At 43.9% G+C, this 13,026-nt stretch overlaps 1 protein-coding gene across 2 annotated transcripts in view; it reads right to left on the bottom strand.

The window, feature by feature from the left end:
- Positions 1 to 7,866: 7,866 nt before the first annotated feature.
- Positions 7,867 to 13,026, bottom strand: part of LOC109882091 (rho guanine nucleotide exchange factor 7-like) — a 29,003-nt gene continuing 23,843 nt past the window's right edge. For both annotated transcript variants that reach the window (XM_031792708.1, XM_031792709.1), the window contains 3 exons: positions 10,068 to 10,167; positions 9,860 to 9,914; positions 7,867 to 9,654 (listed from right to left, as the gene is read on the bottom strand). In XM_031792708.1, coding sequence (XP_031648568.1) covers positions 9,532 to 9,654; positions 9,860 to 9,914; positions 10,068 to 10,167 — 278 coding nt within the window. In that variant the 3' untranslated portion in view covers positions 7,867 to 9,531. The remainder of the gene's footprint in view (positions 9,655 to 9,859; positions 9,915 to 10,067; positions 10,168 to 13,026) is intronic.

Below are 13,026 nucleotides of genomic sequence, written 5' to 3'. Positions count from 1 at the left end.
AGAGAGAGCAGATCAGAGATCACAGAGATCGAGAGTGAGAGAGCGAGCCCAGTAGCAGCAGCAGCAGCAACAACCATCTCTGAGAGTTGTGGCAGCAGAACTGGTGTGTCTCCTCAAGCCTCTGTTGCCTTTTATATCCTGTTCCTCATACAGTCTAGTCCTGACGCTCTGGCTTTTACCCTTCCCCGGGAGCACCAGCATGAATATATTATTATCAACACAAAGGCCTGCTTATTGTTTATGAATTACCAGCCTTCCTGGCAACAAAGGCTATTTTCATAAGAAAACTCCATTTCATTTCAGCTCCAATTTGATTACCAGTGAAAGAAAAGGAGCCCTTTGGTCGAACCCCCAAAGGATTGTTCTTTTTTATTCATGCCCATTGAATTGGGCTTTATTGCTTTTCTTTACAGAGCTGACGTGGAAAGCTTTTAGAGTAAACCATTGACTAAAAATTATTGCTCTGCTATTTTGTACAATAACAGAGTCTAAGAGAAGAGCATCCAGTCTTCGCCTGGCCTTTGTCGTTTTTCCTCCTTTTCTCTCTTTTTTGTTGAAAATTGCAAAGGCTGAACATTAATGACAGGGCTGTAGAGAGAGAGAGAGAGAGAGAGAGAGAGAGAGAGAGACAGAGAGAGAAGAGAGAGAGAGACAGAGAGAGAGACAGAGAGAGAGAAAGAGAGAGAGAGAGAAAGAGAGAGAGAAGAGAGAGAGAGAGAGAGAGAGAGAAAGAGAGAGACAGAGAGAGAGAGAGAAAGAGAGAGACAGAGAGAGAGAGAGAGACAGAGACAGAGACAGAGAGAGAGAGACAGAGAGAGAGAGAAGAGAGAGACAGAGAGAGAGAGAGACAGAGAGAGAAGAGAGAGAGAGAGACAGAGAGAGAGAAAGAGAGACAGAGAGAGAGAGAGAGAGAGAGAAGAGAGAGAGAGAAAGAGAGACAGAGAGAGAGAGAGACAGAGAGAGAGAGAAGAGAGAGAGAGAGACAGAGAGAGAGAGAGAGAGAGAGAGACAGAGAGAGAGACAGAGAGAGAGAGAAGAGAGAGAGAGAGAGAGACAGAGAGAGAGAGAAGAGAGAGAGAGAGACAGAGAGAAGAGAGAGAGAGAGAGAGAGAGAGACAGAGAGAGAGAGGAGGGGGGGACTAGCTCTGGCTTCTACAATACATGTCAAATCTAAATGATCACTAGTCATTGAACAGAGCCAGTGTAAAGAAGCCAGGAGTGTGTGTGTGTGTGTGTATGCACATGGAGGGTGTACCCAGCTGATTGATTCAGGCCTCTAAAAATAAAGACACTTTGATGGTTTCAGAGCTGCCCAATTGGCTGAGGCCCATTGTAAGATGGCTGCAGTGACTTGCTGTCACTTTCATTCTGTACAGAACTATTGATGGCAGACAATCTGCTGCTCTCAACCTAGACAATATCCCCTATTGCCTTAGGACTATAGGGCTGTGTAGGTGGATGGAGGGAGCTGGCAAGACTACCATTACACTATGGGCATACTGTAAGACTTGAACACTTGACCCAAAGGCCTAAGCTATCATGAGGATGATATAACAGATGTGTAGAACATGTAACTACCTCACCTAGCAGTTTCCATAATGCCTGTATAATAACAGTTAATTGACTCTCTTTATTTTTCACACATGTTGGACATTACATCAGCTCTGTGGTGGGCAGAACTCAGACAGGGCTGAAAGGGACGGATCGCAGCAGGAACAATTACTGATCTTTGCCATATGAGTGATACACTTTCCATTTTTTCCAGCTACCTCACCTGCTTCACCCCCTGCCGTTCAGTCGAGTGTAGGAGTGTGTCCCAAATCCAATAGTCTATAAAAGCTCCCTAATGCCTCATCCTCTCCATCTGCACTGAAACAAACTGGATGACAGGTGAAAGCTACTTCCTGGTAATCTTCCAGGATAGTGCTTTCAGCTATTCTTTGTTTTCACATAAAATATGAAAGGAGACAAGGAGAGGCAGCCACTTTAGGCTATTGGACACCTTAGGTCAGAGATCTTGGCTCTCTGTGATCTTTGTCATAATCTTCGCCCAAGGCTTAAACAAAAACAGGCTTCAGCCTACTTAAGATCATCCAGTTGTTTCCTAACTCTAAAAGGTACCAGGTACAGTAGGCTGGTCTACACTCAATCCCCTTGTTCCCATACTCATTATGAACCCCTCCTGGCACATCCAAGCGATCACCACGTTTGATCTGCACTCTAAAAAGATACATTAGATGCTCTTTTCCATTTTTCTGCAGCGCTTTTGTGTTTGTGTAAGAATATTTAACGGTAGACAAAAGGTGACTTATCAATTATTCATTCACCATCAAGGCCCAGGCTGGCATTCTGAAAGGAGCTGACATTTCAGACTTTCCACCAACATCTGCAAAATTATATCCTTTCCATTGTAAGTCAATGAAGTAGAGTCATCGCCCCCATAAAAGGCAGTAAATTGCCTTGTCACTTTAATAAGGGCATTTTTATACAACCTTCACTCTCTCCACTGCCTGATGCTATGAAGGGACTGAATGTGCAGCACTATCACTTTTCAGTTCACTGCTTTTGTCTTTCTATGGCTGGCATATGCATGTCCTTTAGAATGATAGAAATAAGGACTAGACAGAGGAACCAGGAAGCCAACATTGGGAGTTTCATTCGGCTACTTCCTGAAGAACTGAAACTTAGTCTAATTCCCAGACAACTCTGCTATCACTCCTTGCGGAGGGGAAAACATGTCTGGAAATCAGCATAATCTGTCAGTTCTAGACGTGGGGTATTATTCACCTCCCATGCATTGAAAACAGAGCCTGTCTGGATTGAGCACCAGCCAGGAGAACAGCAGTGAGAAACTGTCATGCAGAAACAATCACCACAGTCTCTGCTTTAGTGAAACCGTAGAGACAGACTACTAGTTAAGATCCTCATCAGTTCTTTATGCAGAACAGAACAGAGATCCAGTGCTATTCTAATCAGGGGCAGACAGGTAACATTTAGCCTCTGCTGTCTCTGTCTAGTGGGCAGGCCACCACCACTGGCTGCTCCCGAGCTTTGTCCTCATGTAAATGTCTACGAGATGTCATTCTCTCTCCAAATGTCATCCCTCGCTTCTGCACAAACAAAAGGAAGGAAGGAGGAAGTGTTCAGCCCCATCCGTCCGACTACGTATCCCCGCGCTCTGCACTAACTGGGTGTCCGCCCGGCGATTAAATCTCCCACAATTCCGTTGTCTCTGTGGACCTGTGAGGCTTTATGATTCAGACCGCTTTGTTTGTTATAATGGTGTTGGGAGTGGAGGCTGCGGTGGTGGTGTGTTGTTGGGGAAACAGTAGAACTAGCCTCTGTGAGCTGAATAGATTCATTGTTACACCCGAATTGTATCCGTTTTACTGTTTTCACTGCTCTTAAAATGGCATCTTCTCTTTATGATAGAGATGATGGAATAGATTTCACTTCCAGGGACAGGCAACTCCAGTCTTGGATGGACGTAGTGTGTGCAGGTTTTTATTCCAGCCCAGCTCTAATGCACCTGACCAAACCTGGTCTAAACTGGCAACCATGAGGAGCTGATCGATTTGAAATCAAGTGTGCCAGTCAGTGCAGGGTTGGAACAAAACTATCCCAACTGAGAATCAAACCATCAAAGGGTTAAATGACGCTCCCATTCGTCATCGACACATACTGTACTCCTCCATGATGGCTTCAATCACAGCCAAAACCTATTCTCTCTTCACTCTCTCCCTTCAGCCCAAACCTGGATTACTGTGAAACAATGAGGCTGTGGGCAGGAGGACAGTCACAATGGTGGAATTAACGTGGGGGGACTTACTGCCGGCTTATGCCAAGACAAAAGGTGGGCACAACCGTCAAAGGTTTCCAGCCGTTTGAATACCCCCCCATCCCATCCCTCTCTCCACATAAAGGAAGCTTTGTCACATGGACCCTCCTCAATAGAACGGGCTTCGCTCAGGCCAGATACGCCACATTGCCAACAGAAGTCATGCAACACTGGGACGCAACCTCACCTGATGGTACAGTGCTGAAACCTGTGGAACAACAGGGCCAGTTGTACCTACAGTTGGTAGCTGTGTTGAGAGGTGCAATGACTGAGGGGTTATACTGTAGGCAATGTTCCTTCAAAGACATTTCGGCACTAAGCAAATTTAAGGTCTGCTGAGCGCAAACTTGAACGTTGTGAAAATTCTGTGCAACTTCCGGCGCATTTACTGTGAACACTGAAGCAATACTACACGCTTTAAGTTACACTTTTAACAGTGGTCACTGGGACTATTTGATCATAATGTACAGTCATGGCCAAAAGTTAAGAATGACAAATATTGCTTCAGTGTCTTTATATATTTTTGTCAGATGTTACTATGGAATACTGAAGTATAATTACAAGCATTTCATAAGTGTCAAAGGCTTTTATTGACAATTACATGATGTTGATGCAAAGAGTCAATATTTGCAGTGTTGACCCTTCTTTTTCAAGACCTCTGCAATCCGCCCTGGCATGCTGTCAATTAACTTCTGGGCCACACTGATGGCAGCCCATTCTTGCATAATCAATGCTTGGAGTCTGTCAGAATTTGTGGGTTTTTGTTTGTCCACCAGCCTCTTGAGGATTGACCACAAATTCTCAATGAGATTAAGGTCTGGGGAGTTTCCTGGCCATGGACCCAAAATATCTATGTTTTGTTCCCCGAGCTACTTAGTTATCACTTTGCCTGATGGCACGGTGCTCCATCATGCTGGAAAAGGCATTGTTTGTCACCAAACTGTTCCTGGATGGTTGGGAGAAGTTGCTCTCTGAGGATGTGTTGGTATCATTCTTTATTCATGGCTGTGTTCTTAGGCAATTGTGAGTGAGTCCACTCCCTTGGCTGAGAAGCAACCCCACACATGGTCTCAGGATGTGTTACTGTCGGCATGACACAGGACTGATGATAGCGCTCACCTCGTCTTCTCCAGACAAGCTTTTTTTCGGATGCCCCAAACAATCGGAAAGGGGGTTCATCAGAGAAAATTACTTTACCCCAGTCCTCAGCAGTCCAATCCCTGTACCTTTTGCAGAATATCAGTCTGTCCCTGATGTTTTTCGTGGAGAGAATTGGCTTCTTTGCTGCCCTTCTTGACACCAGGCCATCCTCCAAAAGTCTTCGCCTCACTGTGTGTGCAGATGTACTCACACCTGCCTGCTGCCATTCCTGAGCAAGCTCTGTACTGGTGGTGCCCCGATCCCGCAGCTGAATCAACTTTAGGAGACGGTCCTGGCGTTTGCTGGACTTTCTTGGGCTCCCTGAAGCCTTCTTCACAGCAATTGAACCGCTCTCCTTGAAGTTCTTGATGATCCGATAAATGGTTGATTTAGGTGCAATCTTACTGGCACCAATATCCTTGCCTCTGAAGCCCTTTTTGTGCAAAGCACAAAAGGAAGAACAATGATTCCAAGCACCACCCTTCTTTTGAAGCTTCCAGTCTGTTATTCAAACTCAATCAGCATGACAGACTGATCTCCAGCCTTGTCCCCGTTAACACTCACACCTGTGTTAACAAGAGAATATGAACTGACATGATGTCAGCTGGTCCTTTTGTGGCAGGGCTGAAATGCAGTAGAAATGTTTTGGGGGGATTCAGTTCATTTGCATGGCAAAGAGGGACTTCGCAATTAATTGCAATTCATCTGATCACTCTTCATAACATTCTGGAGTATATACAAATTGCCATCATACAAACTGAGGCAGCAGACTTTGTGAAAATTAATATTTGTGTTATTCTCAACTTTTGGCCACGACTATAGGCCTACCAGTGGCCTACCATCAAAAACAAAAAGAGAAATGCATCCAATAACATTTTAACATGGAAATAGCCATTATATTATTCAACCTACAGTAAGCAGCCAATGTGTGGTGTTCAATGTAGACCTACACATTCCATGAGACTTAAAAAAAAACAGACAACATGAGACATAAAAAAAACAAATCAGACAAGGTAACTGAAAATGTGTTGATGTGCACAGGTGGATACATGCAGCTCTCGCTTTGATCTAAAAAAAAAAAATGCATCTACTCGTGACTGCTCATGATGTAAACACAGTCCAGTTCAAAGTGAATGGCACAGATCCAAATAATGGCAATGGTTATTTTCATATACAGTGCATTTCGATAGTACTCAGACCTCTTGACTTTTTCCACATGTTACATTACAGCTTTATTCTATTTTTTTTTTCAATCTACACACACACACACACAATAAACTTAAAGTATTCAGACTCTTTTGTGAGTACTTTGTCAAAGCACCTTTGGCAGCAATTACAGCCTCGAGTCTTCTTGGGTATGACTCTACAAGCTTGGCAGCATCTTGCTGTGGGGATGTTTTTCAGCGGCAGGATCAAGGCAAAGAAGAACGGAGCAAAGTACAGAGATCATTGTCAAAAACCTGCTCCAGAGCTTTCAGGACCTCAGACGGGGGCGAAGGTTCACCTTCCAGCAGGACAACGGCCCTAAGCACACAGCCAAGACAACGTAGGAGTGGCTTGGCTTGAGTGGCCCAGCCAGAGCCCGGACTTGAACCCGATCAAACATCTTTGGAGAGACGTGAAAATAGATGTGCAGCATTGCTCCCCAACCTACCTGACACAGCTTGAGAGGATCTACAGAGAATAATGGGAGAAACTGCCCAAATACAGGTGTGCAAAGCTTGTAGAATCATACCCAAGAAGACCTGAGGCTTGTATCACTGCCAACGGTGCTTCAACAAAGTACTGAGTAAAGGGTCTGAATACTAAATGTGATCGTTTTTTAAAATGTTCAATATATTAGTAACAATAACAACAACAAACTGTTTTTGGCTTGTCATTATGGGGTATTGTGTGTGTAGATTGATGAGGGGAATAAAAACAATTGAATACTTTTATAATAAGGCTAATGTAACAAAAAGGGGTCTGAATACTTTCCAAAGGCACAGCTCCTCTTCTGTCTTAACTTGTTGCCCCAGAAGACTAAATAAAGTAGTGCTCACCAGAATAATGTCTTAGAATGAATGCATTAGTAATCTAGTTAACATCGGTAAAGTTGTCTGATCTGTTTAGGGATCGGGAGAAAAATGCACAAGAACTCCAAAATAACAGAAGGTTTGTTCCCGTACGAAATGTCCAAATGTCATCAGTTTTAAGAAAATGAAAAGCTGAGAAAACAATGAAACACATTTCTGTTAAGACTTCAGTTGATCTTGGGTGCATATTTTGTGGTTGAAATACTGCCTGCTGGCATAACAGTGTCAAAGATAACATGTTACACTCACATTCACATTTTCTCAAGAGATACCGAAAGAAAGAATTCATATTTCTCCACTTCTGTTCCTGACACAAAACTGTTGTATTTCAATGCAAGAAATGTATAATATTACTGTACCGGTCAGAGGGCCTACAGTCAGTGTCCAGAGTCCAGTTACTATTCCATTTTACCCATATAACTTACATTTTAACTATTCTGTTTATTCATGGATACAGGGATACTCGTGAGCAAAATACCAAAAGGTGCACGTAAACAGCTCATCCCAAATAATACCTTAAGTGGGATATGAGCTACTGTCCGGAATACTGTGCGCATGGAAACGTGGTCACCGTCACCATTTCTGGATTGTTTATAGTATATTTCCACCTGAATCTACCACTGACAGGTATCCAATGATAACTGTCTGATACATTTGAAGTGAAAAGTGACAGCACTTTGCAGGACAAAGGCTACATCACATTTAGGTCATTTAGCAGACGCTGTTATTCAGAGGCAACGTACAGCCAGTGCTTTCAACTAAGACGGGTAAAACAACACGTCAGTCATCGCAAGTATTCAGATACACATGAGATTCAGTTTACTGGTTTAATTCAGAGACAAGTTGAGAAGAGTGAGAGAGACGAAGAGGTAATAAATATAGGATATGGGAGGGAGGTGTTCACTGAACAATAGACTTGGGGAGGGAGGTGTTCACTGAACAATAGACTTGGGAAGGGAGGAGTTCACTGAACAATAGACTTGAGGAGGGAGGTGTTCACTGAACAATAGACTTGAGGAGGGAGGTGTTCACTGAACAATAGACTTGAGGAGGGAGGTGTTCACTGAACAATAGACTTGAGGAGGGAGGTTTTCACTGAACAATAGACTTGAGGAGGGAGGTTTTCACTGAACAATAGACTTGAGGAGGGAGGTTTTCACTGAACAATAGAATTGAGGAGGGAGGTTTTCACTGATCAATAGACTTGAGGAGTGCATAATACATTTCTCAGTCAATTTCATTTAAATACATAAATTACAGACATAATATAGAATCTGAAATAGTTAGATAAGTAGTTTACATTAGTGTTCATCATTGGAATCAATATTGCATTGGAATATTTGACTTATTCTAAACTGAAGAGCCTGCCAGAAATGTAAGCTAATATCATGGAATAGTTTCCCCAAGGCACATTTCATGATATTAATTTGAGACGCTACAGTTAGTTTCTGTACAAATCATAGGTGACAAAGTAGAAAATCAAAAGTAGAAAGTGTTTTCAGGAAAGCATTAAAATAGAAAGTCCATTATCCGCTAAAATAACAGAAACAAACAAGAAATAGGTCATCCAGAATACTTCAAATCATCATCATTAGAAAGCTACAAAAATCACCTGAAAACGTTCCAGTATTGGATTGCTAAGGTTTCCATGGAAACATGCAGAATGAGCTAGAGGTTATGCTGTTCTGTGTTTTGGCCATAGGTTCCTACAAGGCTCAGAGGAATGGGCAGGGAGATGCTCCAGAGTGGGGTAAGAGGGTGGGGGTGTTGAGGAGCTTGGCAGCAGGTTAAATGCAGGCAGTGACAAAATCATCATCTGTCATAAGTGTCTGGGTTGCATCTCAATAGTCTAACGTTGTTACCTTTCCTCGTCTTTCATCTGCATAAAACTGGACAGGTGGAAGGAAATCCCTTTGTAGGCACTAGGGACCTACTGCACATATCAGCAAAGATGAGAAGAGCAAACCACTATTGAGATGCAGCCACTGTCTCTAGAAATTATTCCCTGAGACTATTCCTCTACATGCAGGGGATGGATCTCAATAGTCTGAACTTACTTCCTTTCCTCATCACGAATGTTAAAGTACTGTACAAGTGACAGAAAATTCCCATGTTGTTTTCACCTGCTTTCAGATCAGTGCAGAAGGGGAGAGGTAGAGAGGAATCACCCTTTGAGAAGCACTCGGAAGGAGACAGAGTCAGTGACGTCAGATGTATCTCCACTGGTGTGATTGTTCCAGCCTCTTTCCAATCCCAGATCAACACAGAGGTCGGAGGTCCATGCCGCAGTCAATAGTCTTCCAGAGTTATTCAGGGACGCTATTTGGCTGTTTTGACTTTGGACCACAACTAGTCTCTTACAACAGTGACAGATCAGTGTTCCACAGTGTTACGTCAGATGGCTTTGTGGTTAACCATTTGTGTCCAGTCACGGTGGAACCCGAACTCAACCATGTTGATGCGATGTCACCTGAGCACTCACAGGTTGGTCTCGTCCCAGGTGGGGTCGTTCATGTTCTTCAGGACTCTCCTCAGGATCTTCTCTAGCTCCTTCCTGGCTTTCTGCTCTTCATCCAGGGTTCTCCTCATCTTCTTGTTGTCCTGTTGGGGGGGGAGGGGACAAAGACGGCCGCTGGATCTTAGAAAAGGCTCTAAATCGCACATGCCTGGAATGAACAGTGCTCTGGTTCTAGGATGTATATGCTTAGAGGTTTGTCATAGAGAGCCTCTAATTGATTCATTATGATGCTGAACGACTGACATGCTATTTGATGTGACGGTTTGGCGAACTCTCCTGAACGCTCACCTGTTTCAGCTCCTGCACTTCATCCTTCAGCCCATACACCGTGTCTACTAGAGTCCTAAGGCAGACAGACATGTTAGTTAACCAACCCAACCACAGCTCACCATTATCAATAAACCCCATTAGGGAACATTTAAACTTCTGAACGTGTGAAGTGAAGAGTTCTCCCAATCTAACGCACTGGTAGTTCAGGGAGGAATGTAGTGCTTACTTCTCCTCGATGACAGTCTGTCCGTTGCTCTTGGTCTCCTCCACGATGATCTTCTCCTCCTCAGGGAAGAGCATGTGCACACCTGACTTCTCCCTGGATCCTGATTGGTAAAACAAGACCGTCAGCAGAGCACATTGGTCGATGGACGAGATGACTCATTGACAGACTGAGGGGAGGGTGACCTTAGTTTGACACACTAAGGCTGTAGCTCAATAGTTCAAACTAGCCTCTTCTCCTTGTGTCCTGTCCCCCCTGATCACAGTCCTTTATAGGAGCCCTTTCATTTATCAGCGGCAATGAAGGAAAGAAGACAAGGAGGCCATTTTAGAGTATGAGGATACATCCCAAACCAGATTCAGATAAGTGGCCTGTCAAAGGGGGCCTGTGGAAGGATCAGGACAGGTGTGGGTAGAGGAGGAGAACTTGACCTGGCAAATCAAGTCTCCCTCATCTACCATTTATCCTTTAGCCATATAGGAGATTCAATATCTCTGTTCTCCAAGGGAGATCTAAGCTATGACAGCAGCATATTAACTCATCATTTTAATGATTGTAACATGACACCAGGTCCTTTGAAGCTGTTAATAGTTGAGAACAGAAGGGAGGCTGAGGAGCAGTTATTCCCTTTGTCCACCGAGGTCTTTTGAGGGGAGAAGGGTGTGTGTGTGTGTGTGTGTGTGTGTGTATACTACTGTTAAAAAGTTTGGGGTCACTTAGAAATGTCCTTGTTTTTAAAAGAAAAGCTAATTTTGCCAATTAAAATAACATCAAATTGATTAGAAATACAGTGTAGACATTGTTAATGTTGTAAATGACTATTGTAGCAGGAAACGGCTGATTTTTTATGGAATATCTATAGAGGCCCATTATCAGCAACCATCACTCCTGTGTTCCAATGGCACGTTGTGTTAGCTAATCCAAGTGTATCATTTTAAAAAGGCTAACTGATCATTAGAAAACCCTTTTGCAATTATGTTAGCACAGCTGAAAACTGTTGTTCTGATTAAGCAATAAAACTGGCCTTCTTTAGGCTAGTTGAGTATCTGGAGCATCAGCATTTGGGTTTGATTACAGGCTCAAATAGCCAGAAACAAATTACTTTCAGTCTATTCTTGTTCTGAGAAATGAAGGCTATTCCATGTGAGAAATTGCCAAGAAACTGAAGATCTCGTACAGCGCTGTGTACTACTCCCTTCACAGAACAGTGCAACCTGGCTCTAACCAGTAGTGCATGCATGAATACACACAGTGCCTTGCGAAAGTATTTTGTTGCCTTACAACCTGGAATTAAACAGATTTTTATTTCCCAGTCCCTGCCGATGAAAAACATCCCCACAGCATGATGCTGCCGCCACCATGCTTCACTGAGGGGAAGGTGTTCAAGGTGATGAGAAGTGTTGGGTTTGCGCCAGACATCGTATTCCTTGATAGCCAAAAAGCTCCATTTTAGTGTCAACTGACCAGAATACCTTCTTCCATATGTTTGGAGAGTCTCCCACATGCCTTTTGGTGAACATATTATATTTTTCTTTAAGCAATGGCTTTTTTCTGGCCACTCTTCCGTAAAGCCCAACTCTGTGGCGTGTACAGCTTAAAGTGGTCCAATGGACAGATACTCCAATCTCCACTGTGGAGCTTTGCAGCTCCTTCAGGGTTATCTTTGTTGCCCCTCTGATTAATGCCCTCCTTGCCTGGTCTGTGAGTTTTGGTGGGCGGCCCTCTCTTGGCAGGTTGGTTGTGGTGCCATATTCTTTCCATTTTTTAATAATGGATTTAATGGTGCTCCGTGGGATGTTCAAAACCCATCCCTGATCTGTACTTCTTCCCAACTTTGTCCCTGACCTGTTTGGAGAGCTCATTGGTCTTCATAGTTCCACTTGTTTGGTGGTGCCCCTTCTTAGTGGTGTTGCAGACTCTGGGACCTTTCAGAACAGGTGTATATATACGGAGCTCATGTGGCAGACAGAGATGGCCGCCTCGCTTCGCGTTCCTAGGAAACTATGCAGTTTTGTTTTTTTTCATGTTATTTCTTACACTAGTACCCCAGGTCATCTTAGGTTTCATCACATACAGCCGAGAAGAACTACTGAATATAAGATCAGCGTCAACTCACCATCAGTACGACCAAGAATATGTTTTTCGCGATGCGGATCCTGTGTTCTGCCTTACAACCAGTGCCACGGGATGGTTCCCATGCAGCGACCCAAAAAAACGACTCAGAAAAAGAGGGAAACGAAGCGGTCTTCTGGTCAGACTCCGGAGACGGGCACATCGTGCACCACTCCCTAGCATTCTTCTTGCCAATGTCCAGTCTCTTGACAACAAGGTTGATGAAATCCGAGCAAGGGTAGCATTCCAGAGGGACATCAGAGACTAACGTTCTCTGCTTCACGGAAACATGGCTAACTGGAGAGACGCAATCCGAAGCGGTGTAGCCAGCGGGTTTCTCCACGCATCGCGCCGACAGAAACGAACATCTTTCTGGTAAGAAGAGGGGCGGGGGCGTATGCCTTATGGCCAACGTGACATGGTGTGATGAAAGAAACATACAGGAACTCAAATCCTTCTGTTCACCTGATTTAGAATTCCTCACAATCAAATGTAGACCGCATTATCTACCAAGAGAATTCTCTTCGATTATAATCACAGCCGTATATATCCCCCCCCAAGCAGACACATCGATGGCTCTGAACGAACTTTATTTAACTCTCTGCAAACTGGAAACGATTTATCCGGAGGCTGCATTCATTGTAGCTGGGGATTTTAACAAGGCTAATCTGAAAACAAGACTCCCTAAATTTTATCAGCATATCGATTGCGCAACCAGGGGTGGAAAGACCCTGGATCATTGTTACTCTAACTTCCGCGACGCATATAAGGCCCTGCCCCGCCCCCCTTTCGGAAAAGCTGACCACGACTCCATTTTGTTGATCCCTGCCTACAGACAGAAACTAAAACA

The sequence above is a fragment of the Oncorhynchus kisutch genome, linkage group LG16, assembly GCF_002021735.2.
Source record: "Oncorhynchus kisutch isolate 150728-3 linkage group LG16, Okis_V2, whole genome shotgun sequence".
NCBI classification, from domain to species: domain Eukaryota; kingdom Metazoa; phylum Chordata; class Actinopteri; order Salmoniformes; family Salmonidae; genus Oncorhynchus; species Oncorhynchus kisutch.
This window is presented reverse-complemented; position numbering and strand designations above follow the sequence as displayed.